At 36.6% G+C, this 27,133-nt stretch overlaps 1 protein-coding gene across 9 annotated transcripts in view; it reads right to left on the reverse strand.

Annotated features, from left to right (window-relative positions):
* The window catches only part of LOC149420950 (uncharacterized), a 496,980-nt gene that overhangs the window by 320,997 nt on the left and 148,850 nt on the right, over positions 1-27,133 (reverse strand). For all 9 annotated transcript variants that reach the window (XR_016302625.1, XR_016302624.1, XM_089635638.1 and 6 more), the window contains exon 2: positions 5,948-5,986. Coding sequence is in view for 6 of the 9 variants with exons in the window: in XM_089635638.1 (XP_089491764.1) it covers positions 5,948-5,986 (39 nt within the window). In the remaining 3 variants the exon portion in view is untranslated. The remainder of the gene's footprint in view (positions 1-5,947; positions 5,987-27,133) is intronic.

A 27,133-nucleotide genomic window follows, 5' to 3' on the forward strand; every position in this document is an offset into this window, starting at 1 on the left:
CATGTTGAATTAGAATACACGAGATTGGTCTTAATGGCACCAAAGATGTCAACATCGGTTTGGTTTTGTATAAAAATTAGGACTAATTAGACTCCTCTTAAACGAATGGATTGCATCTCTGGATATAAGCGCTGCGGAGACGATCAATATTATTGTTGATATTTGTATTTGTATATATGACTATACTTCGTCCAGGCGCACAGTGGCGGATTTTGATGATTTTGCTGGTCACCTAGGCATTTTGTGGTTCGTTGTTGATTTTAAGAATGTTAACATGATATGCTGTTTATTTTTAATTCTCAAAAAAATTCATGTATTCATACCTTGAAATAGTTTTACAAGAAGTAAAATATAATAAGCAGAACAAGAAATCTAATTGAACAAACTATCTAGCTCTGCTTCGACTTATTTCATTGATGTATTGTACTATTCTTATTTTTCCGTCTAGCATTGCAAATAATTTTATTTGAATGTTATTGTGCTCATTTAGATGATCTTTATTTTTGAAGAAACATGTAAAAGCCCAACTTGAAATGAAAATCAAATAAATAAATTAACTAAAAGCAATTTAAACTAATCACTACGTACAAAAACACAAAAAATTACAAGAAATAAAAAATTTGAGTGAGTGGGTACATAGAAAATGCATTGTAAAAATATATTAACCATAAATATATCATTATTCTCAATAAGAAACAAAGTAAACATAAAAAACAACTAGCGTGACACTCTTAACTATTATAATTAAAAGAATTTTAATTGAATTAATTCCCAAATATAGAAGATTCCCAAATTAACTAAAATTAATTAATTAAAATGTTAAATTGTTGTATGTAAATGGAGAATCACACAATAATAACGGGGGTAATTACACACATATAGTTAGCTATAGCGGGCAGAGTAAATTAGGAATGTGTTCAACTCTGTAGAGTTGGGGACTCGCCTAGTAAATTCTAAATCAATGATATGCACCCACAAAAGTATAGGTATATCCGGGGTTAGGGTTCTCGTTAGGACACGTGAAAAATGGAAATATGGGTAGCTACCTACACACGTAATCCTCGACATTTTTAAGCCGATTTCAGCGGTGCAAATAATTTATTCAGTATCACTTTATTGAATCACATAAAAATAAATTACGTTTACATATGTATGCAAAACGGAAAAATTAGGACATGGATTTTACTTCAGACTGATGTAAAAAATATATGGTGAGAAACCACATTTAAAAATAAAAATAATGTTTGCTTAATTCACAGATGAGGTAGAAAAGAAAAAATAGAATAGAGTGTGTTTTGGGCGTGTCGGTGTGCCTGAAGTAAGATGAATTTTATTTTACTTCAGGTGAATTTGATTGTGAACGTTTTCAAACATGGAATTTTGTTCATAAGCAGATACTCAATTTCATTTGTCTACCCATGTATGGGGCCTAGGAGTCGAAAAGTTATTTTTTTTTTATAATTTATTTCTATTCTCGTACATATATTTTACAGATGTTTACCAGAAGAAGTTCCAGTAATTCAAAAAATGTCAGTCAATGTGTAGTTAGTCAGTAAATGCATGCAAATAGGTTAGTGAAGCAGTTGTCTTTTGCGAACACCAACAAGTTGTTCGCATGTTTTAGATTTAAAAAAAACATAGTATCCTTGCCAGTATACCTGTCGTCATAAGTAAAAACACAGTATCCTTGAGACCCTTTTTTCTTATATGAAGCTTATATGGAGTTCAATTATGTTTAGAAGCAAGATATGAAGAGGCGGTTACATTCCAATCCTTTATCTCCTTCACATCACAACTTTCATCAATTGTGGACGATATGGTCCCACAGACTGAGGATAGTGTTTTTCTAGTTAAAAAGAGTTATTTTCATAAATATAATATTTGCATAAATAACAGGGAAACTATAGGCCACCTTATTTATTTTATAATGCGAATTGGATAGAGAGGCGTGGTTAACCGTTGTAGAAGACATTGTAACGTGTGCCTAAACACGTCGACATTTATTACATGGGAACGATATATAAACCAATTAAGAAAGAACGTGCGTTATCTCATTCTGTCAGCAAAATTTACTCATGCTGTGTAAGTTGCTGTGAAGTAAAAAAATTTTTTTTTAATTTTTTTGTCCCGTCTAAAAAGAAGAATTTTATCAAAATAATTAAGTACAATCTTTAGAAATGGGCACAGGCAAATCATTTAATGAATTGTGCACACCGATAGTGGTGCAAAATGATTCGAAATAATTTGAAACTACCCCCCCCCCCTCTACCCCCCGCAGTAGACCTACGATACAGTATACCACTACAAAAAGTTCTACTGTAACTGTATTTCGCTCTGTTTGCGGTTGCTTCGTTTCTTTCACCATAATTCGTGGTTCGTGGCTCGTGCTTTTTTCTCTTGTTTATACGCAGCCTTAGACCAGGCACATCACAATATCACAATATGTCTGTAAAATTTCGTAGAAACGTACGCATACAGAATATATCGCAAGCAGGAAAAATCTACTTTTCCATGTAACGACAAACAGTTAGGCAGAAACGATGTAATGTGTCTATAAACAATCATAAAAATATTGGTACTAACTTTACATATACTTTGCCCGAAATTAATATGACAAGGTTTGTCACGCTATTCTCGTAGAAAAACTGTTTAAAGCTGGAGTTCGTGGAAATATGTTGCATTGGTTTATAAGCTATCTTTCAAATAGAAAACTTAGTGTTAAACTAAATGGGGAATCATCATATGATTTTTTTGCATCCAGTGGGGTACCGCAAGGTTCCCACATTGGACCCGTATTATTTATATTTTTTGTGAACGACATTTGTAATATTTTTAAAGGCATCGACGTACTTATGTTTGCAGATGATTTGAAACTTTTTAAAGCAATTCGAAACCTGGACGACTGTTATATTCTCTCAGCAAATTTGTCAAAATTAGTTCAGTGGTGTAACGATAATAAGCTATACCTTAATGTTAATAAATGCACAACTATGAGATTTTTCAAAATAAAAAAGCCGATTTATTTCAATTACTCAATAAATAACATCATTCTCGAATCTGTTTCCCAAATAAATGACTTAGGTGTTACATTCGACACCAAACTTAGCTTCATACCTCACATTGAAAATATCTCAAAGAAGGGTTTAAAAATGTTAGGTTTTGTACTAAGAGTGGCTAAAGATTTTACCAACATTAAAACATTGAAACTTCTTTACACATCACTAGTGAGAAGTCAGGTTGAATATAATTCAACTGTATGGTCTCCCGACTATAATGCGCATTCTCAAACAATAGAAAGAGTACAAAAAAAATTCCTAAGCTTTTTAAATTATAAACTAAAAATACCTAAAGAACAAATAAACTACACTTATCTATTACGGTTATCTAATCTATTAACTTTGAGTGACAGAGGAACTCTTTTCGATCTAGTATTTCTATTTAAAATCTTGCATAATACAATTGACAGCCCTGAATTATTGGCGCTCATTAATTTGAATGTGCCAGCCAAAAACACAAGGTCAGTAATACCGTTTTATTGTGGTAATACTACGATCAGGACGCAGTTCAATATACCACTCCACAGAATTCAAAACTTGGGAAATATGTATTCGCACATAGATTTATGGAACATGTCACTGATACAATATAAACATGAAATAATCAAATCATTTATCCATGATACAAGTTCTCACTAAAGAAGTTCATTGTTAAATTTATCAACTACATCGGCAAATTAAATGTATGATTCATAGAAGCATTATAAACCATCATAATCTGTAGTATTGTTTAGTTATAAAAAAAAAGTTTTTTCATCATTAAAATTAACTTATATAAAATATTAAAATACAAATCGGACAGTTCCGAACTCCTGCAACTAGCTAATTTCGTACTATGCGAAACCAATACCGAACCAATACCGTAACAATAATGTTGTGATTCTCTGATCACAGTACTTTAAATTTTGGTCTTTATTTTTCACTGAACTTAAAATTTAAATTTTTAATGCATTTATTTTTAATTCATTTATGTATGTATATTTCATTCTCATGTTAAATTGTACTGCCTTTATGTATATATGTAAAAGCCCTCTGGGCGTAAAATATAATAAATAAATAAATAAATATTAAAAAAAATCGAAAAAAAAACATATGGCTCTTTTTTTAAATTTTAAATTTTATTTATTCAGTAAAATGGTTATTCCAGTTATTAGGAATGTTTAGGCCACCAAGTTGGGCACATGCCCGTGTTGTGGTAAAAACACAACACCGAAAATCACAGAAAAAGAAAATCCGAAAGCTCCATAGTTTATGATTTATAAAATTCCGAAAAAAATTATTACGCCAGTGCCCACAACTATAGATTTTTTATCTGCGTCATACTGATGTCTGTTTTACTTAGAAGTTTATCAGTAATAGCTGATATGGTCATTGTAAATTACCCACAAATGAGAAATTATTATGTAAATGCTCAATGCAGGCTCGCTTCGTCACGTAACAGAGGCACAATCAAATTACCTTAATCAAACGAGTGTTCATATATTTTTCCAAAAATAATATTGTTCACGCGGTCAAATTCGTTTCCCTCTTTTTTCCGATACGTTTTGTACAAATGCGTACCAGGGGAGCATAAAGACGAAGCGGAATTGAATATCCATATTGTGCGACCTCTGGTGGGTGCCAGGCAGGAAGGTGGGACGGAATCAATAATAAAAGCAATCGCCGTCGGATAACAATGGGTGAACGGGGCGCAGAAAGGATGCGGATCAAACAAAGGCAGAAGGACGATAAATTGCACAGGATCGTCTGGGCACGTTGTCAATCAGAGAACGGAACTCAATTTGCTGTAGTGTGGATTGAGGACATAGTATATTATCAATCGAATGGGATTATTGGATTTATGTTTGTTTAGAAGATAAACAAGTGGAAGACAAGCCATATACGAATGAATATATATGATATGAGTTATAATAGAATATGTAGAGGAAAGAGCACGATTATGCCTAATGAAACATGATTGAATAGAAAAATAACTGCTTTCTGTGAATTGGTGCGAGCAGTTAAGAATAGTCAAAAATGGAGAGATTCCAGGCAGGCCAATGTCCAAAGTTGAGCGCTATAAATCTCATGAAGAAGGCGAAGAAATAGGAATTAAACGCATAATCCGTCTTACTAATTAGATTTTTACATGCCCGTTCAATGTTGGTGTGGGAAAGCCGGCCTTGCGCCTGGTTTAAGATCGATTAACCTAGTAAACACTATGGTAATAAATCAAGTTTTTCACTGTTCTGACCAAAAGCTTGATCTTGCCGCGTAATATTTACACCGCGTTTATAAGTAAGGTGGAATGAATTTAATACAAAATTATATCCATGCCAAACATGAATTGCAATCTCCGTTCTCTTGTATCGTTCGCTGAATTACGGAAATGTTCACAAATATGCATTTTATTGATATTAAATATAAAATAATTATATAATGTCAATAACTCATAAACAAACCTGATCATTATGGTACTTTTCTGATAGTAGAGCAATTTACAATTTAAATAAATTAAAAAAAATAAATAAACATTAAAAAAATATATATATATCTCTGCTTCGAGAATATATAATTTTAATACTTGTTTATAATTTTCACCAGTTCTTCAAAATTAAGGATATTTTATTGCTTTGAATACAATTTTAATTAATGATAATCAGCTCTATGTAGTTTGATCAAATAAGTCAACCTAGAATTACGTACCAATGTTTAAAATGAACGTAAATATTTACAAAACCAATATAATGGACGTACCTAAATAAATAGTATTTTAACTATTAATTGAGTCATAACGCTACGTAAAAATAATATTTAAAAATGCTTACAAATTAAACATTTACAAAACCAATATACAATGGACATAAGTAAATAGTAAACAGTGGTTTATTAATACTTTAAAAAATGCTTACTTGGAGAATCCTCCTTGGTGGGCGGCGATGAATGGTGACCTGTAAAGAAAAGAAAATAACATTAATAAAAAATATATCTTCTCATTTAATATTAAAAAATAATAATTTAAAAATAACAATAATCCCCGTTATTTCGGTAGAGGATAAAATATATAACCTAAATATCGTCCAAAAATCATTTCTAATCATTTGTAATATCTTTCCTGGAAGGACTATCTAATAAAAGTTTTCCAAATATGGGTAAAACGGTTTAGGATAAAGCCTGGGATACATTCATAATAAATAATCAAAGCGTGATTTCCTTGGAAAATATTCTGGGATTCGTTTATCAAAAGTAAAACAGGGTTACAACCAGTGGCGGCCAGCTAATATGTGTTCCCGAGCGCCGAACAACCAACAAGATTTCCGACATGGCTAATCACAATACGAAACTCGGTTCGGTTATAATATCTCATACAAAAGGTACCTACTTATTAAGCGCGCTTAACTTGCCGACCGACTTTGACTTGTGCCTATGTTCGTAGCAGTTCGTTTTCGATTGCGATCCAAAATTTAACTGCTTTGTCGCATATTCTGTGGAACAGTCGATAGCGTGGGTACATACCAGTTCATACTATTATTTGCAAATAATACCTTATCAAGGACGGCGTTCGGGGTTTTACCACCACATCAGAAGGAACGGTTTATTCAGTAGAAAGTTAAACTAAAACGCGTGTGTTTGATATTATTGTCGATATCGTGGTTTCAATTTACCATCTGCTATTTTTCAGCGAATGTTCCGCTTCTTCGATACAAGCATACAGGATAAAACATGTCATTAAGAGATGAGTGATGGTCAGATTACTTTTTATCAGTTTAGTCAGTACTCGCAGTTGCCGGGCATTGTCTGTTGAATTTAAAACTTTTCTTATTCTGCGAAAGTTTTAAAGTTTAATTGCAGGTTATATCGATCTTGTATATCAATTATTAATAAGGCATATCAATTGCAGGTTATACTAATTTATGATTACTTTTGTGTTTGTTCAACGTATAAATTAAGAATGAGTTTGAATGTGGAATACATTAAGAACAATAGGTCGAGTTTTGAAAACAAAGTGAAAATAAAAAATGCCGGTCCACCTAAAACCTGAACTGATAATAAAACAAGAGTGCAAATCTGGATCGAAGAAGTTTACTCGATCATTTAACAAAACAATGTATAACAAAGCTTCGTAGCTCTGTGCATGTGATCAATTGAATAGTTTATTTTGTTTTCCGTGTTTAATTTACGATATTAATTCAGTTTGGACAATCAGCGGTGTTACTGATGTAACTCACCTTTCTGAAAAAATCAAAAAACATAATTCTTGTCATTTACATTTACAAAAGTTTTGAGCTTAAAGGTTTTAGGAAAAGTTGACAAAAGAATGCAATTGGATTCAGGCTACCGTGCCTAAGTTAAACACCATAATGAGCTATTTAATAAAAATCGATACAGGTCAAATTTCCCAGAACATGATTTCAATGTGACCTTTAAAACGTATGACTTCCTAAATAAAGTTCAGTAAAAGGTGAACTCTGTGCAATTTACGCCCGCGACGATTTTTCAAAAGCTAACGGCGCTTTATCAATTTTACAACTTTTTTATAGTACTTGTTTATTAGAAGACTTTCCTGAGACTGTGAAATTACTAAAACTTTTGTGCACCATTCATGACCTTTGGAATAACCTCAGTTGAAAGCTTAAGATATTTCTCAACGTTAAAAAGAATAAAATCTTTTTTTAACACGTTGAGCCAGGAGGACAGACTGAACTCACTATCAGTGTTTAGCATTGATAGAAGTCATCGCTAAACAAAAGGAGCAGAGAATAGAACTTCTTTATAAATAGGTATTTACCATTATTTAATTTATTTTATGACTTAATGTTGTAATCCGGTGAACCCCCACATATTTTGACCACCGGCCGCCACTGGTTACAACATTGTTACGAAAATACCCTACGAGTATTTATAAAAAGTCACATTTTTCGGAAGTGAATACGATTTTACGAATAAATAATAAGCTTACGATACCTTTTTTTCCCTAAGTGCAAAAAAAATTAATAGAGCGAATAAAATTTTATTTTACTACCCAAGGAACAAGAAATATGTGTATATCAGAAAAACATGTTTTTACAGGTTTGGTGGCCTCTCATCACAGCACAATAGCATCGGTTCTGTTTACTTGTAATCAGTGGCGGCCAGCTAATATGTGCTCCCGAGCGCCAAACAACCAACAAGATTTCCGACATGGCTAATCACAATACGAAACTCGGTTCGGTTATAATATCTCATTCAAAAGGTACCTACTTATTAAGCGCGCTTAACTTGCAGACCGACTTTGACTTGTGCCTATGTTCGTAGCAGTTCGTTTTCGATTGCGATCCAAAATTTAACTGCTTTGTCGCATATTCTGTGGAACAGTCGAAAGCGTGGGTCCATACCATTACATACTATTCTTTGCAAATAATACCATATCAAGAACGGCGTTCGGAGTTTTACCACCACATCAGAAGGAACGGTTTATTCAGTAGAAAGTTAAACTAAAACGCGTATGTTTGATATTATTGTCGATATCGTTGTTTAAATTTACCATCTGCTATTTTTCAGCGAATGTTACGCTTCTTCGATACAAGCATACAGGATAAAACTTGTCATTAAGAAATGAGTGATGGTCAGATTACTTATTATCAGTTCAGTCAGTACTCGCCGTTGCCAGGCATTGTCTCTTGAATTTAAAACTTTTCTTACTCTGAGAAAGTTTTGAAGTTTAATTGCAGGTTATATCGATCTTGTATATCAATTATTAATAAGGCATATCAATTGCATGTTATACTAATTTATGATTACTTTTGTGTTTGTTCAACGTATAAATTAAGAATGAGTTTGAATGTGGAATACATTAAGAATAATAGGTCGAGTTTTGAAAACAAAGTGATAATAAAAAATGCCGGTCCACCTAAAACCTGAACTGATAATAAAACAAGAGTGCAAATCTGGATCGAAGAAGTTTACTCGATCATTTAACAAAACAATGTATAACAAAGCTTGTAGCTCTGTGCATGTGATCAATTGAATAGTTTATTTTGTTTTACGTGTTTAATTTACGATGTTGATTCAGTTTGGACAATCAGCGGTGTTACTGATGTAACTCACCTTTCTGAAAAAATCAAAAAACATAATTCTTATCATTTACATTTACAAAAAGTTTTGAGCTTAAAGGTTTTAGGAAAAGTTGACATCAGAATGCAATTGGATTCAGGCTACCGTGCCTAAGGTAAACACCATAATGAGCTATTTAATAAAAATCGATACAGGTCAAATTTCCCAGAACATGATTTCAATGTGACGCTTAAAACGTATGACTTCCTAAATAAAGTTCAGTACCTAAAAGGTAAACTCTGTGCAATTTACGCCCGCGACGATTTTTCAAAAGCTAACGGCGCTTTATCAATTTTACAACTTTTTTATAGTACTTGTTTATTAGAAGACTTTCCCGAGACTGTGAAATTACTAAAACTTTTGTGCACCATTCGTGACCTTTGGAATGACCTCAGTTGAAAGCTAAAGATGTTTCTCAACGTTAAAAAGAATAAAATCTTTTAACACGTTGAGCCAGGACAGACTGAACGCACTATCAGTGTTAAGCATTGATAGAGGTCTTTGCTAAACAAAATGAACAGAGAATAGAACTTCTTTATAAATAGGTATGTACCTTTATTTAATTTATTTTATGACTTAATGTTGTAATCCGGTGAACCCCCACATATTTTGACCACCGGCCGCCACTGCTTGTAATATTGACCGGAATATCTATTGTAATGACAAAATGTTTCATTAGACCACCTCGCTTATATTCCCGGATAAGCCTGAACGACAACAGTGTGGCGGCACGGCGCCTTATAAATATTTACCTCGGCGTTTCCGTTCTCGGAAAAATCTGTGTAGTAAAGTCCTTAACTTTTGCGTTTATTTGAAAAGGGTGACGAGATTTATCGAGAGTGTGGCTGAAATTGAGAAGTAAAATGCAAAATGTACGATCATAGCAGAACTTCGAGTGCTGATGTGTGCTTTTTCTTGTTTGCATTTCTTGCTTGAAGTTTCTGGTTGAATACTTATTTAAGAAGAAATCTATACTACCAATAACGGCAATAACTAACCAATTGTGGAGACGTAAATATTGAAAATACCGAATATAAAAATGGACAAGAAGTACCAACGTTAAAAACTTTTACTTTTCTAGTGAAATAATGGATTTAGCGATTTGTTTTTGTGCTTGAGCACTTTTGAAAGCTTGGCTGTAGAATGATTTACCAGTTCGTGTGATACTCTATCTTATAACACGTGTCTCGTCAAGATCTAGGTTTACTTCTACCTTTCTTCAAAAAGACCCTGTACGCAACATTATTAAATATAACAAAGGCTTTTAGGAAAACCCCTGGGACTACTGGGAGGAGTAAAGATCAAAATTGAAAAGGGCTGTTAGAAAATATCGTTTACAGCACGAGAAAAAATTGTACTGGGTCGCCTAAGTATTGGTCATTTTGTTAGGAAACGCGTCGGTATTAACCTACTATGGCCGGCAAAATCCCATTCACAATAAGGTATACAACCTACATCAAGACCGAGCTGAGAAATTTATCGGACGAAACTGAGGAAACTTCGGGAAATTTATCGGGCAAAGTTTATTGCGCGGCATCAAATCGCAGTGCGGCCGAGCGCAATCTCTTCATGGGCGATAAAGCCGGATAATCACACCGGCCGCGAGGGTATGCTATGAAATCTGGGGCGGATTACCATACACTGTGGGTGGAGTGCGGGCTAATGTTTATATAAAGGAGTGCACAAGTGGCGAAAAGCGTTTTATTATTAAGTACCAGACTGTAAAATTCGGCTAGCTCAGGCACGAGATAGCGTCAAACATCCGGGGCAATTATTAACACCTCATGTATCTATTTATTCAATACTGAAAACATTCTATAACAAATTGGTCGATTTAAAAAACGATAATAATGGCTAGAATACAATAAATTTATAAATATTTCTAATGACAACTTTACTTATATCGATGTGTCGGTTCTGTTAGCAAAAAGACAAAACGCACATCTGCACACAAATTGTCGACAAATTTAAATGCAAGAATAGTCGACAATGCTGGCAGATAAATAAGTTAAGAGGAGTTGAAACAGCGGAGGGGCCCTCCAACGAACGGGTGACAGAAACACATAACACCTGTCTAAATAAGAACCCTGTAAGGACGATTGCTGAAGAGACTGTGTATTTTTTTAGCAGCTAAGAGGAAAATAACGACAGTGTAATACGAGGCAAAGTTAAATTTTACGTACGTCTCCCAGGCAGTTTGCACTGTAATTACTTGCACAAACAATGTCTGCTCCGAGAGCACTACTTAGTTCAACTAGTACATTAATAGAGTTAGTAAATGCAGGATGCATAAATACAAAGAGTAAATAAACGCAGCCAGAGATTTTGAAGGGTCCATTTTCCTCACGAAATTGCTACTCGTAGTTGAAAACTTGGTATTTGATCACTCAGGCATATTTAATAATTATTTCATTCAAAAGATACTGTGGAGGTGATGCTGACAAACCAAATAATTGCAGTTATTTATGAGGTTTTTATAAAACAATGAGTAATCATAACATGATTTAAAACTCATTTGCGGGAAACGAAAACGAGCGTTTGATTTGAACAAGAAACATAAAAATCTAAAAGCAACGGGAATCAACCAATTGTCTCGCTTTCATAATCGCAAAGTTAATTATTTTATAACAGTATTTAACTGAATTAATCGATGTACGTCAATTGTACAGTACCATATAATATGTAATAGTCAAAGGAATTACAGTAATTCATCAATTAAATTAAACTACATTTATTCTAATTAATGAGTAATTAATTTGAGGTCTGATTTCACCAACTGAAATTCTACCAGCTCAATAAAAGCAGGTCGCAGTAAAAAGGGAGCTACAAAGAATAAGTTTGGATTAGTAGGCTTTATCAGAATAAAATGGTGAAGAATGATGAGATGTCGTGCGTGGCAGGACGATGGATTCATGAAAAGCGTGTCCTCGTGGCGATGAGTTGTAATATTGTCTCGAAAAGTTAGAAAATTTTACAATAACACAAAATGTCACATGACTATAACTATTAAAATCAATCATTTAACTAATTAATCGTAAACTCACGTACAGTTAAGATAAAATATTACAAAGGAAGTGCAGCGGAATACTTTAAATAATTCGTCGTGCTAAATAAGCTTAAAAAGAATAAAAAATACTTAATTTCACTAAAGTAGATATTTTTAATTTTTTTTTAATTTTATTTTTTAAAAGAAAGACAAACATTCCCGGGTTACGAATAACCCAACAATGTTTGAAAATCTCCTACTGCCATGATGATGCTTAATTTTCAATTCACGCTTTAAAATAACGACGGCTACGAAGAAAAAATAATTAAGGAATTTAAACCCTTACGTAGATTAAGTGTATTATTGTTTCGATGAAAAACCACTAGAAAATTTCAACAATCACCCCAACACTTGAGTTGGGTCACGTCAAGGGTCAGAATAACAGAAGGCCACGTATGAGACGATTTATGAATGTGAATATGAATGCCTCCGTGGTCGAGGTGTAAGGCTCTCGACTAGCAAGCCGGGGGTCGCGAGTTCAAATCCCGGCGTGAGCAAGTAAATTTTATTTGATTAATTTGTGTTAAATCACAATTTACTCAAATCAAATAATACATAGTATATTTGTGGCACCTTTCAGAGTGGAAGATACTCTCAGTATCACCCTGGTGTTAGACCATCATTAAGAATTGAAACGTTGCTTAAAATGAAATTTGGCCGTGTTGGATGACCAGATATGAATAGCCAGGTACTTCCCTACTATCCGCTTCTTCATCTCCTTCTCACTCCCCACTACCGTGAGCCTCACAACATACCCCTATTGGGGATGCCATGGTCTCACTAGCTCCAGATTGTTGGGAGGAGTTGGGACTCTTTTGCAGTTTCATATAAAAAAGGAGTGTGTGCCAAAACAAAGTGTTGTTTGCCGGTCCGTAGAAGGAGAAAAATGAGGGTTGATTTTTATATCCTGTGAACGTGATGCCACGCTATTTCCCAAAAAAATGTCAGCCGCGCTTATCCTTATAAATATAACGACGAAATGCTATAATACTATAATTTTTTTCAACACGTGTTCCGACATTATTATAAAACATTCGTGTTTCACGGGTAAGGAAATCTGTCAATTCATTCGATAAAGGCCTTCAGTCCCGTTTACTATTACGCGGGTAGATAATTCTAACAAAAACTGTTTTTCACTTAAATTCGAGAAGTAATAAATACCATTTTTTACTCATTTGGTTAACAGGTTACTGGGACACAAACATATGACGCTGACTCCATCTGGATAATGTGGTTATAGGTTTTGCAATTCAAATACAATTGTTTTCAAGGACAGTAACCGTGTAACTACATAATTCAAATTAGGATCACTATGGCATCCAAATTATATCAGTGATATGATTATTGCAATTAAACTATCAACATTGTTTGCATTGCGTGTACAAACACTGTAATTGCCTTAATTAAATAGGGCATATCTATTACGTAGGGGGCGTGGTGATACCCTGTCATTCAATTAAGAAGTTCTTAATCAGTCAGCAAGTGACAATGTACATAGTTGACGAGGTATCTGTGACAAACTTGAAACAAGGGAACGGCTGCGCGGCCTTATTCATACTTTTGCGATAACTTCAATTGTTAAAGAGATATGAGGAGTAGGTACTAATCTTTATTGATAATATCTGCTGTTTTCAAGATGTACTGCCAAAAGCTGATGATTACATTTTAACCGATGATTTTAATGTTTATATATTATAATCCATGTCTTGAATAAGTTTGGGACACTCATCTTATATCGTTAAATATGTTTTTAGCTACTGCATTTTTATATAACTTTGTAACATATTTTTTTAATAAATATTGTAAAAGCACTTACAAAAATAAGCGAGTTTGATTGAAAAACAACACTGATGAATTTTTAAAATTAACATTAACATTAATTTCCAAAATCCTGACTTCATAATGAAGACCAAAGATTAACATTGAGTTTACTCTAAAACATGATTTTGAAAGTTACCAACTTTTGGCAGCAACCCCACGATATATCAATTTTAGTTACATGTTATTTGATATTATTTTCCAACGCGACAATCGAACAGCGCAATATTTCAAAGCACTTTTTGATTTATATATTTTTTTCAAAAAATATATGGTCGTGCTTTACATAGAGTTTTTCGAAATTAGATGTAGCAGGAATTATACCCTAATTTTGAACACCAAGTGTGCGAAATTTCATCAAGAAGAATCTAAATATAATAAATAAATAAAAATAGTGGCTTAGGCAAAATTGTTATTTTCATTTAATTTAATATAATATAATTTGATTTGATAAAAACATAAATGAACATTTCCATCAGCTTTAAAAAAATATTATTTTTACGTGACTACTCGAAAAAAAGCTCTTTTTAACACGAACGAGGAAAATATCCATCAGTTAAACCGGCACTACCAACAAATGCACTCCATGCTCGTACCTACTCAAAGTGATCAAACATTTCACTTTAGCCGAATATTTATGGACGTAGTTATTGCCCCACGTTGGGCGCCAAACACTCACTGACCTATTTTTTTTACGATGGGTATTCAGTTCAGTTTTTAAATCAGAGTACAGCACGATAACTATCATATGAAGTCGGGTGGTTATTTATTAACTAATGAGTTTATTAGTACTCATATATATTTTTTAATAACATTATGAGTAAAACCTCGAAATGTAATATTGAATTATTGAATAAAATGTAAGTGATTTTGGAACGAAAATTTGAAACAGAAAAATGAACGGTCGCATCTACCAGGACCTTTGCTTACCGGGCGCTGCTCAACTGCGCTAGTGGGACCCTATTTCCTTCGGTCATATTTAACTGAATCATACATACTTCGAAAAAGAACTAACAACATTATTTTCATTTTTCTCACCGCACATTTTTTACCGGCTACAAGTCCCAGATGTGACCTTATCTATATATTTTTATGATTTGACTGTTCCAAATTTTCGTTTAAAAATCGCTAATACAGGGTTTTCCAATAAGAGGTGTTATTTTGAATAGCCCACTATTTCGGTAGATGTTACTTTTGAAGCTATCATTTTTTGACATTTGACAAGTAGAAACTACACCATTAATAAAAATGGAACGATACACGCTTCAACAATGCATTGAAATTATTAAAATTCTATTGAGTGGATCAAATGTAAATCATCTTGAGTGATGAGGTCCATTTCCACCTCGGTAGCTTCGTCAACAAGCAAAATTGTCGCATCCGGGGCTCTGAAAACTCAAGAGTTATTGTTGAAAAGCCTCTCTATCTTCAACGTGTGACTGTTTGGTGCGGTTTATGGTCCGGCAGTCATTGGACCTTACTTTTCGAAAATGAGGCTGGAGCAACAGTTACGGTGAATAGATTGCGCTATCGAGAGATGATTAATGATTTTTTATGGCCGGAATTGGATGGTATTGATCTGGACAACGTTTACTTTCAACAAGACGGCGCTACGTGCCACACAAGCAACGAAACCATTGATATTTTATGATTGAATATCAAAATAACACCTCTTATTGGAAAACCCTGTATTATCTTCATAATTATGTAAGTTAGTCATATCATTTATAGGTCTCCGAAATGTTAAATCATTGGTTCCCATATTATTTATTACCAGAATGATTGTGATGCTCAACACAGGGTGTCGCATAAAAACATTACTCAACAATAACAGCAGCAGCAGTAAGTGATTTACTGGGCTATAATTGGAGTAATTGAGCACGCATAAGTTAGCTGTCACCCAGTTTAATAGATTAAGAACGTACAACGACTATGCGCAGTAAACTGAATATTGATGTACTCTGAAGTCACGGAGGGAAGGGTGAATGAATCGGTTAATTAATTTCCCGCTAAACTAAACGTCCGTGATTTTAGCCACGTACCTAACAAGTACAGTCGGACTGTTAACTAAATCGGGACTGGGATTCAAAATTAACTTTATGCTGTACAAATAACCTTTACTTATATAAGTAAATAAAGGTTATTTCGGGTTTTGCTAGGGTTTCATTTTTTTCTTATTGAACAATTTGATAATATGAAATAAAATTACACCATAGCGCCTGGTCTATTTTTTAACAATTAAGTGGATACAACGTTCCGTAGCTCATAGCGAATATTATGTTCGCTGAACAAATGGGTTGATTTTAGAAATTGATACAGAAGAAGTTGTGCATATTTAGGATCATGGCAGATTTTGACATTTTAATGTTTAGTTTATTGAAAATTTCTCTATTATTGACACTAAACGGATAAACCTGATTGATTAAATAAAATCGTATGGTTCGTAGCTTCATCATTACCGAGGATACATGAGTGTTTATAAATGATACAAATAATTGCATTCGATCCAATACGAAATAAAACAAGTACGCCGAAAAATAATTATAAAACACTTGAGTGTACTGCCTGCTGCAATGCGGTCTGAGATAATGGCGTGGGTATCTAACCGTAACTTAACTATTATTGTGATAAATGTGTAATTATAATGTAAAATATGTAATAACAACTTATTTCAAATATCGCGTTTTCAAGGGCGGAAAATATGTTTATGAAACAAGAAATTCAAAACACGCTCGCTGCAACGACAGTCCAAACAAAGTTTGGCGCAGGTAATTTTTAAAGTTGGCGGTTTTATTTCCTAAACAACGGTCTTCATAAAATCATATTACGGTTTAGTTGGGTTAACTGGAATAGAAAATGGCCAGGGTTGGCGTTTTCACGTTTCCGCTTATGCCGCTCGGACCGGCGGAATTACTGGAGCGATCTGTATCCAAACTACTGCAAACACTGGGAATATAACTGTGCAGTTTACGGTGAGTTTGTCACGCGTTTAAATGAAACTGACAAGTCGTTATATGAACTCGCCATACGTGTCATAAGGTTTTGAATGTTTGATTAATAAAACAAGCTTGTAGTTACAAATGAACGTTTGGATTGATAAACGCGGCGGGCGGTGAGTATTAAGCTGGCCGTGTTACAGCGAGATAAACTTTATGATACATCGCTCAATTGAATGAACGGCAGTTATAATGATAAACTACAGAAAAAATAATGGCATTTATTCCAGAATGTGGGGAGGTAAGTGCAATCCCACAAATCACGGTTCCATGATGGCTCAACACAAAGACAATTTAATACACCTTTAAAAAGTAATATAAAGTCATTAAAAGCAATGAAAAAAAAACATAAACTTAACTTACGTAACCTATTTAACATAGTCACTTTTCGTGACATATCACTTATAAAGATGTGTTGAATTGTCATTATTTTGAGGTGTCCGGTTACTGTTGGACCTTCCCTTACCCTCCTGGTTCTTGGCTTGTTATGGTTCAAATATTGTTACAATATACTGTCAAATTACCCATCTGGTAACACATCAAATACTTATTTTTTCTTTAATTTTGAAATATTTTGTGTTTATGTAAAATTACTTAATGTTTGTGATTACTCTTATGTTTGCTTCACTCAAATGCAAATTGTTAACCTCGATACAGGCCTAGTCCTAGTGAGGTTAATTTTTATGTGAAAAAACGTGTTTTATGTATAGTGAGATGCAATAAATAAATAATGAGCTGCAAATCCAGGAACTCGCCCTTCCGTGAACATCGAGGAGGCACTGCAGTGCCTGAAAAGTCCGAACGTCATACGGCAGGCATTGTTGTATTGGATCCGAAGCCTTTTCATGGTTCTGTATTTGAAATTGGCCTAGAGCTCACATGTATACAAGTAGAACAAAAAACTAAGAAGAACTTCCATTTCATGTGTGGACTGCAGAATCGAAATCTATAAAACTCGCATTTTTTAGTTTCAAATTACTCATCAATATAAAAATAATATTAAACCAATCTGATAAAATCTACCTTCAAGCATACGTGAAAATAGACAAAAATTACATATTAACATTTTGGAAAGCATGTTGATTTAGAAGTTGTGTCATTAAACGTTAATCAATTAACAACCTTAATTTTTATATTTTATAGATTTATTTATTTATTATACGCCAATAAGAGCTTTTACAAACATTTGATAATATGAACTCAGTGAATTCAGTGAAACAGTAATCAATATTAAAATATGAATTTAAAATTATACAGAACCCGTACAGAAGAATGCTATTATCCTAAACTTAATAGTTATTATTACTGAGTTATGTTATTATAGCCTTCTTTTAACTATATTCCGTGCAGTTGAACACATCTACAATTTTGTTTTTATTTTCAACTTTGTGATAAAGCGTTATTAAATTAAACCATTTGTAAATATCATCCGAGAGGACAAATCAACGGGATTCCAAACTTCGCACTCAGGCTTCGCGAGTGCAATCCTCTACCAGCGTTCTCCATCACTGCATATTCACCAGTAATATTTTCCTGTTATAACGACGGTAGTTGGAGGAATATTTGTTTCTTTCAAAGAAGCACTTTATTTTTACGTAAATTTCGACTTGTTTCTTACAAACAGTGCCTTAGTCACGGCGGATACAGACGACAAGATATAATTAACTACGCTGAAATTGAATGGCGTGTTCATGTACAGAGGTACAGTTTTTCATTCCATAAAAATATTTCATAATAAAATTCAAATTTCTGAAGAAAAAATCCAAAGTATTATAGACCAACTTCTGACCTGACCGGTAATTCTAAACGAGCAACGAAATAAGGCTTTCAGGCATTCGGAAACAATTTCGCCAGCCACTTCAGGCTTCAGGGTCCGAGTGTTTGTGCTTTAAACAATGGCCCATTGTTCGAGTGATTTAAATAACAATATGTACCGGCGCAAGTACTGGAATCGACATAGAAATAAATCACCTTTGATGAACGCGAAATACGCTCAAAAACGCTATTGTTATTATCGCACTGTAAAACAGTTTTTATTTTTTTTAAAGCGTAACATTTAAAAACAGTTTTATATAGACGTAGTTATTGGTTATTAGTAGACACCCATTCATAGCATTAACGATATTTTCGCGAATTAAATCGATAATTGGTGGTTTTGGTGATAGTAAAAAAGAATGTTTAATCACTATAATCTTGTATAGACAGATCGTAAACAAACATGACAGACTCTACTGTAGAAACATGTGCCATCTTGAGTTTCAATCAATAATACAATAAACATGTTTCAAGTGATTTGGCTAATTTAATTATTTTCCCCTCTTGCCGACTCCCATTTTTTGACGATAACCTATTTAGCTATAAACGCCATGAAAACGCAAAATTAAAGCTATAAAAGCTATTTTTTCAATAATTAATGCTACATTTCTTAAAAAATTAAAGCTATGAATGGGTGTCTCTAGTTATTAGTATATTGGTGTAAAGTACAAAAATATCAAGTGCTAGTTAGGTTAATAGGAAAAGATGGGTAAGATCGGGTTAGGGTTTTAATATTTATTTTATTTATAAACTTTTCGAAATAAGGAGTAGATAAATAAAATGGATGTAAACAGTTTACAAGGTTTTATAAATAATTACTAAGGTCGGTTACATAAATTTACATTTAGATAGATTACATAAATTTTACCGGGCGGGGTTAGTACATAGATATAAACCATAACTTAATGTTGATAAATGTAAAATTTTGTCCTTTTATAGAACCAAAAAACCTATTCAGTTTGATTATAAATTAAACAATGTTTGTTTATCTACTGTAACATCTATCAAGGATCTTGGGGTCACCCTAGACTGCAAACTTTCTTTCCGTGAGCACATTAACAACATTGTTAACAAATCACTTAAACTACTCGGCTTCGTTCATAGAATAACCTCTGACTTTAAACATATAAGTACCCTTAAAACTCTTTACTGCTCGTTAGTTCGCCCTCACCTTGAATACGCTAGTGTTATTTGGTCTCCTTTCTATGCTGTCCACATTTGTCACATAGAATCCGTACAACATCGCTTCCTACGAGGAATCGCTTGGAGGTTGGGTCTTGTAAGAGGAGAGTACTCATATGATGAAGTTGAACAAACTTTAAACATTTCTTCTTTGGAGAAACGTAGAAGGGACACTGATCTGATTTGCATATTTAAGATTATCAATGGTATTACAGACTCACCTGCTTTGTTGCAACTTATCCAATTCAACATCCCTTCCCGTAGACTCCGAAATAATGAATTGCTGTTCGTCAATCAACATTCTACCAATTATGGATACCATTCTCCTTTGTCCAGAATGTCGAGACTTTTTTTTTATTTTTATATTTACTCCACACAGGAGGCCCTGAAGAAAATAATTTCCCTCAGGGCCTATGTCATCTTTGGGGATGCTGTGTGGAGGGTCTTTTTGTGGAGAGGAAGGAGTGAACATGGGTCTTGAAGAGTCCCATGTTGTAGGAGGGAGGAAACACAGAGGCCGGCAGTTCGTTCCACAGCCGAGCTGTTGAACTTAAGAACGAATCGTAGAAGCGACCCGTTCTCATGTGACAAGTGTCAACTGTGTACAAATGTTGGGCGCGCGTTTGGCGTGTATCCCGACTACGCACCGGTGCCGAAGGGATCAATGACGCTAGTTCCTCAGAGCATCTTCCATTGTAATACCGATAGAACAAGGACAGCATACCTACCTGACGCCTGTGCTCTAAAGATTGCAGTCCGTTTGTTAAGATTGGGGAATCTATCAAACGGACCGCCCGTTTCTGCACAGATTCAAGGGTTTTTTTCAGGTATTTTGGGGCTCCAGACCAGAGATGGCTGCCAAATTCGACAGTAGGGCGCACTTGCGATTTGTACAGGGTGAGCAGTTGTGTACTATTAAAGTATCTGCGGGCCCTGTACAGTACGCCCAGCTTCTGAGAGGCCAACTTTACTCTAGCTTCGATGGAGCCCCCGTACCTGAGCTGGTCACTTATAGTTACACCAAGCATATCAATGGAAGGCCTGTTCGGAAGATTGCTTCCGTTGAAGGAGACTAGATTATCATTTGGATCCCTTTTAGACGTAATCAGACAGGATTGGGTCTTTGAAACATTAAATTCGACGAGATTATTTTTACCCCAGGAGGAAATACTCTCGAGATAACCGTCCATTCTCTGCTTCAAAGCCCTCCGAGCCGTTGGAGTTTGTGTGCCCTTTGGGGGCTTGTCAAACAAAAAGCTATCATGAACTGTACTGTCATCCGCGTAACAATGAATCGGTGCACATGTCAAAAGGTCATTGATGTGCAACAAAAACAAAGTTGGAGACAGAACCGATCCCTGTGGGACGCCAGCATTTATGGAGTGCGAGGAAGAGGTGAAACCGTCAGCAACCGCCTGAATCGACCTATCCCTTAAAAAGTCAGCAATCCACGTACACAGGGATGCGGGAAGTCCGTAAGAATGCAATTTGTTGACAAGTCCTCGGTGCCAGACCCGGTCAAAGGCCTTGGATATGTCTAGTGCGACCGTTTGGGTCTCACCGTGACGTTCCAGGCACCGCCCCCAAACATGCGTCACATACGCGAGAAGATCACCGCACGAGCGGTTCCGCCGGAATCCGTATTGACGGTCGTTGATAATTTTGTTCTTCTCGAGGTATGTGAGCAGTTTGTCGTTGATCACACGTTCCATCACTTTGGACAGAACTGATGTGATCACTATGGGGCGGTAGTTGGCCGGGTTGGAGCGGTCACCTTTCTTGGGAATAGGGTGAATTACCGCTTTTTTCCAACCAGAGGGCTCAGTGCCACACTTCAAGGACATTTTGAAGAGCTTTGTCAAAACTGGAACTATTTCCGCAGCACACCTCTGCAATACCAGGGCAGGTATTCCATCAGGTCCACTAGCTTTGTTAACATCGAGCCCCCGTATGACGTGGAGTACATCCCGATGCCGGATCCTCAGCTTCTTCATATAGAAGCCGCAGTGAGGAACCGACGCCGGAACAGCACCCCCGTCGTCGAGGGTCGAGTTTTCCGCAAACATTTTCCCTAAAAGGTTTGCCTTTTCGGTGGCGGTGTTTGCTAGTGAGCCGTCAGGTCTGGTAAGAGGTGGCAAACTGGGTTTGCAAAAATTTCGACCTATTGAGCCCGCAAGCGACCAGAATGCTCTGCTGCCATGCGGGCAGGCAGCCAGCTTTTTGCTGATCTGCAGGTCGTGTTCGAATTTTGACCTTTGAAGGTACACCCACCCTGTCCCACCCCGGTATAGGTGACTTATGGTCACCCCTTCGGAGCTCTCGCATGAATCTAATTTTTTTGAATAAAAGGCTCTACAATTTATATAAATGAAGCTAGGCCTTCAAAGTCCCCGCATACGGTGTTATGAAGCGGTATGCAAGCGCTTACAAGTACTAAACTAAGGACAACACAGAAAAATAAACAACAAAAAAATCAAGATTAAGTGTCAGGCAGATAGTTGGTGGAGGGGACCCACACTCCAGTACCTGTAAACACATAAAAGTAAAATAAACAATAGAGTGAAGGGGGAGTTTCGCCGAACCACAACTGGCAGTCCTGTTGAGAAATTGGTGGTGGTTGGGGCGACTGGTGCAGGTCAGGACTTCCACACCCCTTAGCCGACCACCCGGTGGTGCCCTGAAGATAAGTATTGGAAAAAGAGGGATAAAACCCTAAAGAACCTAGGGGAAAGAAGCGTCAGGAGGTCGGAGGCAGGGTGGAGGTTACCCCAGCCCGCACAGTCACCCCTCTGACCACCAACGCTCATCAGGGGTGGCGCAGGTGATTGGCGGAGTCCCCCGGTAAGAAAGAATAATAAGAAGCTCCAGTCGTGCATGCGGGGACGAGGCCCGTTATCCAACCCCTAATGGGGAAAATAAACAAAACAAAACAGACAACGGAGTTCAGTTCTCGCCTGTAAACTCGTTGCTGTTACTAAAAAAAAAAGAAAAGAGAACCGGAAAAAATACATGTAAAAAGAAGAGAAAATAAGAGGAAAAATGAAAAACAATAATCAATCCAAAAAGTGCCACATAAGGGCAACGGTAAATAAGTAAAAACAAAAGTAAAGGTGTAAAAATAAGATCTGCATGGTCTGTAAAGAGGACAGTAAGTATTGAATAAGATAACAAAATAAAGTAAGAGAGATAATTAGTAAACACAGATATATAAGAGTGCTTACAGTGTCTGTAAAAAGAAAAACAGTGTGTTAACCTTAGACAGGGAAAAAGAAACATATGAAAAGAAAACAGAAAATAAGAATTAAAAAGTACAAGACAAGTTAATTAAAAAAAAAAAAAAAAAAATATAAACGAATGGAAATCATCTGCAACAGCTGGTACAGTAAAAAAAAAGAAATAAGATAAGAATAATAAAATAAGAAAAACAGAATAGCATATACAATAATGAAAGAGTTGTAAAATAATAAGTCATGGAGCAGGAGCAGTACACCGGGGGTTCCCAATTATTACACTAGTCAACGACTCTAAGCACAGGCCATCTCTCAACCCAGATCCTAGTAAACTTCCTCAAACATTCGAAATTCACACTGTTAGAAACAAGATCGGTGTTCCACACCGGTCTAATGGGGACATTCAGACCGTCTATCATTTCGTCTCTGGCATCCTTCAAAATCTCACAGTGCCACAGAATGTGCTCGGCCGACTGGTAATTATTGCCACAAGCGCAATTGGGGTGGGTGGACAGGGCAAGGCTGTGAAGCCTTCCCCTGAATTCCCCATGTCCTGAAAGGAGCTGCGTAACGTGATGGTCCAGTTTGAGGAAGGCCCCTTCCATTCTGAGTTTAACTGAAGGGAAGAAGGAGAAGGTCCATCTTCCCTTGCTCGACCTATCCCAACGGACCTGCCACTCTTTGAGCGACAGGTCCCTCATCGTTCGGAGCAGTCCTGGGAGAGTTCCTGGTCCACCCGGTGTCAGGACGACACCAAGGTGGTTGGCCGGGGATCCACGGATTAATCGCTGCTTCGTTAACACCTCCCTAATTTCTAGATCGATTGGTAATATACCAGCCAAAATTGGCAAAGCGTCCGAAGCAACGGTTCGATATGCCCCAGATAGTGCCAGCAGGGGAGTGCGCTGACCCCTAGTGAGAGCAAGAAGTATTAAACAGTTATCCAGGCGATGCTCCCAAACAGAGGCGGCATATGCGACTTGCGCAACATATACCCCCTTGTAGAGAGCGTGCAAAGCCGGTCTGCGAAGTCCCCACTCTGCCGTGGAGATTCTTCGAAGCTTCAGAAACAGCGACTGAGCCCTGCAGGATACATCTTTGACATGAGCCAGAAAGGAGGATGATCGATCTAGAGTGACACCTAAATATTTAACGTTATCCACAAATTTGATATTAGTGTCTCCCATACGGATGGTAGGGTTTCTTGTCTTATTGAAAGAACCCTTCATCAGGAGGCCCATAGTCTTCTGGGGAGCGAAGGTCATTTTATTCCTCTCCCCCCATTTAAGGAGGGTGTCCAAACCTTCACCAGCCTTACATTCGACTTCTCTTCTACTGTCCCCAGAGACAAGATACATTTTATCATCCGCATAGTCGATCATGATACATCCTTCAGGTAAGGGTAACCTAGAGGAGTCATCGAAGGTTATATTCCAAAATTTAGCCTATTGATTGATCGAATTTTGACCTATTGATGATTCTCTTGCATTCCTTTGCCGATTTGTTGTATGCTGATCTGCTTTCGGGCGTTCGAGATGTGTTGTAGGCTCGGTAAGCCGCGTTTTTTCGTCGAACTGCTTCGGAGCATTGTCGACTGAACCACGGCTTTGAGCCCACACCAGTTTCTTTAGTAGTCGATTGTATGAAGCCATCCATCGCCGAATTGATGACTTCACCAATCTCCTGGGCACATCTTGAAGGGTCCGAAGTCCGAAAACAAACAGCTGACCACGGAAAAGCATTGAAATGGGCCCGCATACCGAACCAATCTGCTGACCTATAGTGCCACACTTTTCTCCTCAGCCTCTCATTGGTTGGTCTGAGGCTAACGGGGATTGATGTCGTCACTAGGCAGTGGTCAGATGATCCCAGAGGCGCTGTGACGTCAATCTTATAACCGTGTGGCACAGTAGTTAAGAATAGGTCTAACAGATTGGAGCGGTGAGTCTGGACATCAGGAACCCTTGTAGGCTCCTGAACCAATTGCTCTAATCCGTAGCAAATGGCAAAGGATTCCGCCTGTCGGCCAGCCGAGTCCGTTGGGCCTGAGAACTTCAACCATGGTTCGTTATGAACGTTGAAGTCCCCCAGAACAACAAACTCGGCCGAAGGGTAGCGGGGCAAGAGATCATCAATAGTATCGCTCAAATGTTTGAAGAGCTCGGAAGTGTCTGATTCGCTATGGTTCGGTGAGCGGTATAGACATGCGTAGAATCTTGCCGTACTGGCAAAATTGACGCGCACCCACATTACGTCGAATCTGGAGTTTTCCAGACTCAATAGTCGCACACAGTTGACGTCAGCTCGACTATAGAGGCAGACTCCTCCTTTCAGTCGGAATTTGCTTGCGAGGGTAAAGCCCGGGCAGTCCAGATAGGAGGAGTCTGGCGGCTCGGCTATTTGAGTTTCGGATAGGAAAAGAAGGTTGGGACGTTGGGACAAAAGATGGTGATGGACGGAATTTAAATTTGTGTGCAGGCCGCGAATGTTGGCAAAATTTACCAACAGTTTTGGCCCGCACCGGGGACGCCTGCTACTCGCCGCTGTAAAGATGTTAAGTTTGTTTTTATGTATATTCATGATTTTAATTTTTTTTTTTTGTTTTTTTTTTTTGTTTTTTAAGGGTATGAAGTGAAAGGAAGGTCTGGAATGGAAAGGTATGAGGGGTGGGTAGGAATATGGGGTTCAGGCTATCCAGGAGTGATGAGCGTTTGGTTCCAGCCCACCCACTGCGGTGCAAGGCGATAGGCTGGGAGAGTCCGGCTGGAGAGGGCATCCAATGCGCCCCAAACGCTGCTGCTGGGTCCCCTCCGGTCACGAACCGGCACAACAGCAGTGGCGGGGTTTTTTCACTCGCTGATGGGGCAGCCCACCCTTAGTCGTGAGCCTGAGGGTCGGGCCCCTGTACTATCGAGCGGCCCGGACAGCGGTAACCGGTTGTAAAGGGTCTCCCTCAACCAGCATCTCCCAACCGGCCCGCCACGCAGAAGGTGGGCCGACGCACCCGCCACCAAGACCTGGGCAAACCTTAACCCATGAACCCGGGCACCCCTGCTAAGTCACCAAACGTAGCGAACCACTTGGGGTGACCTGTGTCAGAGGTGTTGGTCATCCAATAAATGGTTCCCAGGGCGGCGGTACCCATTCCCGCCTACCAAATTGTTGTCAACTCACTGTCAAGTCAAAGCATTGAATTTTGTGGTATATGTCTAAATGACTTTCGACAGTCAATACGCAATGTCTAATTTCTAATGCCCTTTGAACCATCTTCATGCTTTGACATTATTATCTCCCATTCTTACTTTTATATTATTATTGTCTTCGCTCCTCATTTATATATGCTCTCCTTTCACTGTCATCTCTGTTTATAAAACTTATTCGTGTAATTAATATGTTGTTAATGGACTATTTGTCCGTAAATAAATAAATAAATAAATATTATTTAAAAAAAAATAAGTGGTTATTTTTTTATTTATAAAAAATATATACATGATATAACATATTTTTACCTTTATAAATTACAATTATTTTTTTTTTAAAACTAAGAAAAATTATTAATAATAATATAAATTATTTTAATAAGCAATAAATATTACCCTGAAACACAGATATAAATTAAAAAATCTTCCGAAAAAAACAACTGCCGCCGACGCGAATTGAACCCGCACCTTCTGCCTGTCAAGTGAACATGTTCTTGATGTTAATTAATACCTCCTTAATTGAGAATAACTCGTGTTTACGTGTGCATATAGAGATATGTGTGCGAACGTGTATGTACACAAGAGTTTACCTAGGTATGTTAATTAGTGGAGCGTTGAGTTAACATTGATTAAGATATTGTTCTTCTTAAATTACGGCAGATAGTCAAAAAATATGTCGAGTTTTGAGTTGGGGAAGGATTAGCGAATGTTTGAATAA

This window comes from Hesperophylax consimilis, chromosome 9, assembly GCF_061612785.1.
Source record: "Hesperophylax consimilis isolate HC1 chromosome 9, BYU_Hcon_1.0, whole genome shotgun sequence".
NCBI lineage: Eukaryota > Metazoa > Arthropoda > Insecta > Trichoptera > Limnephilidae > Hesperophylax > Hesperophylax consimilis.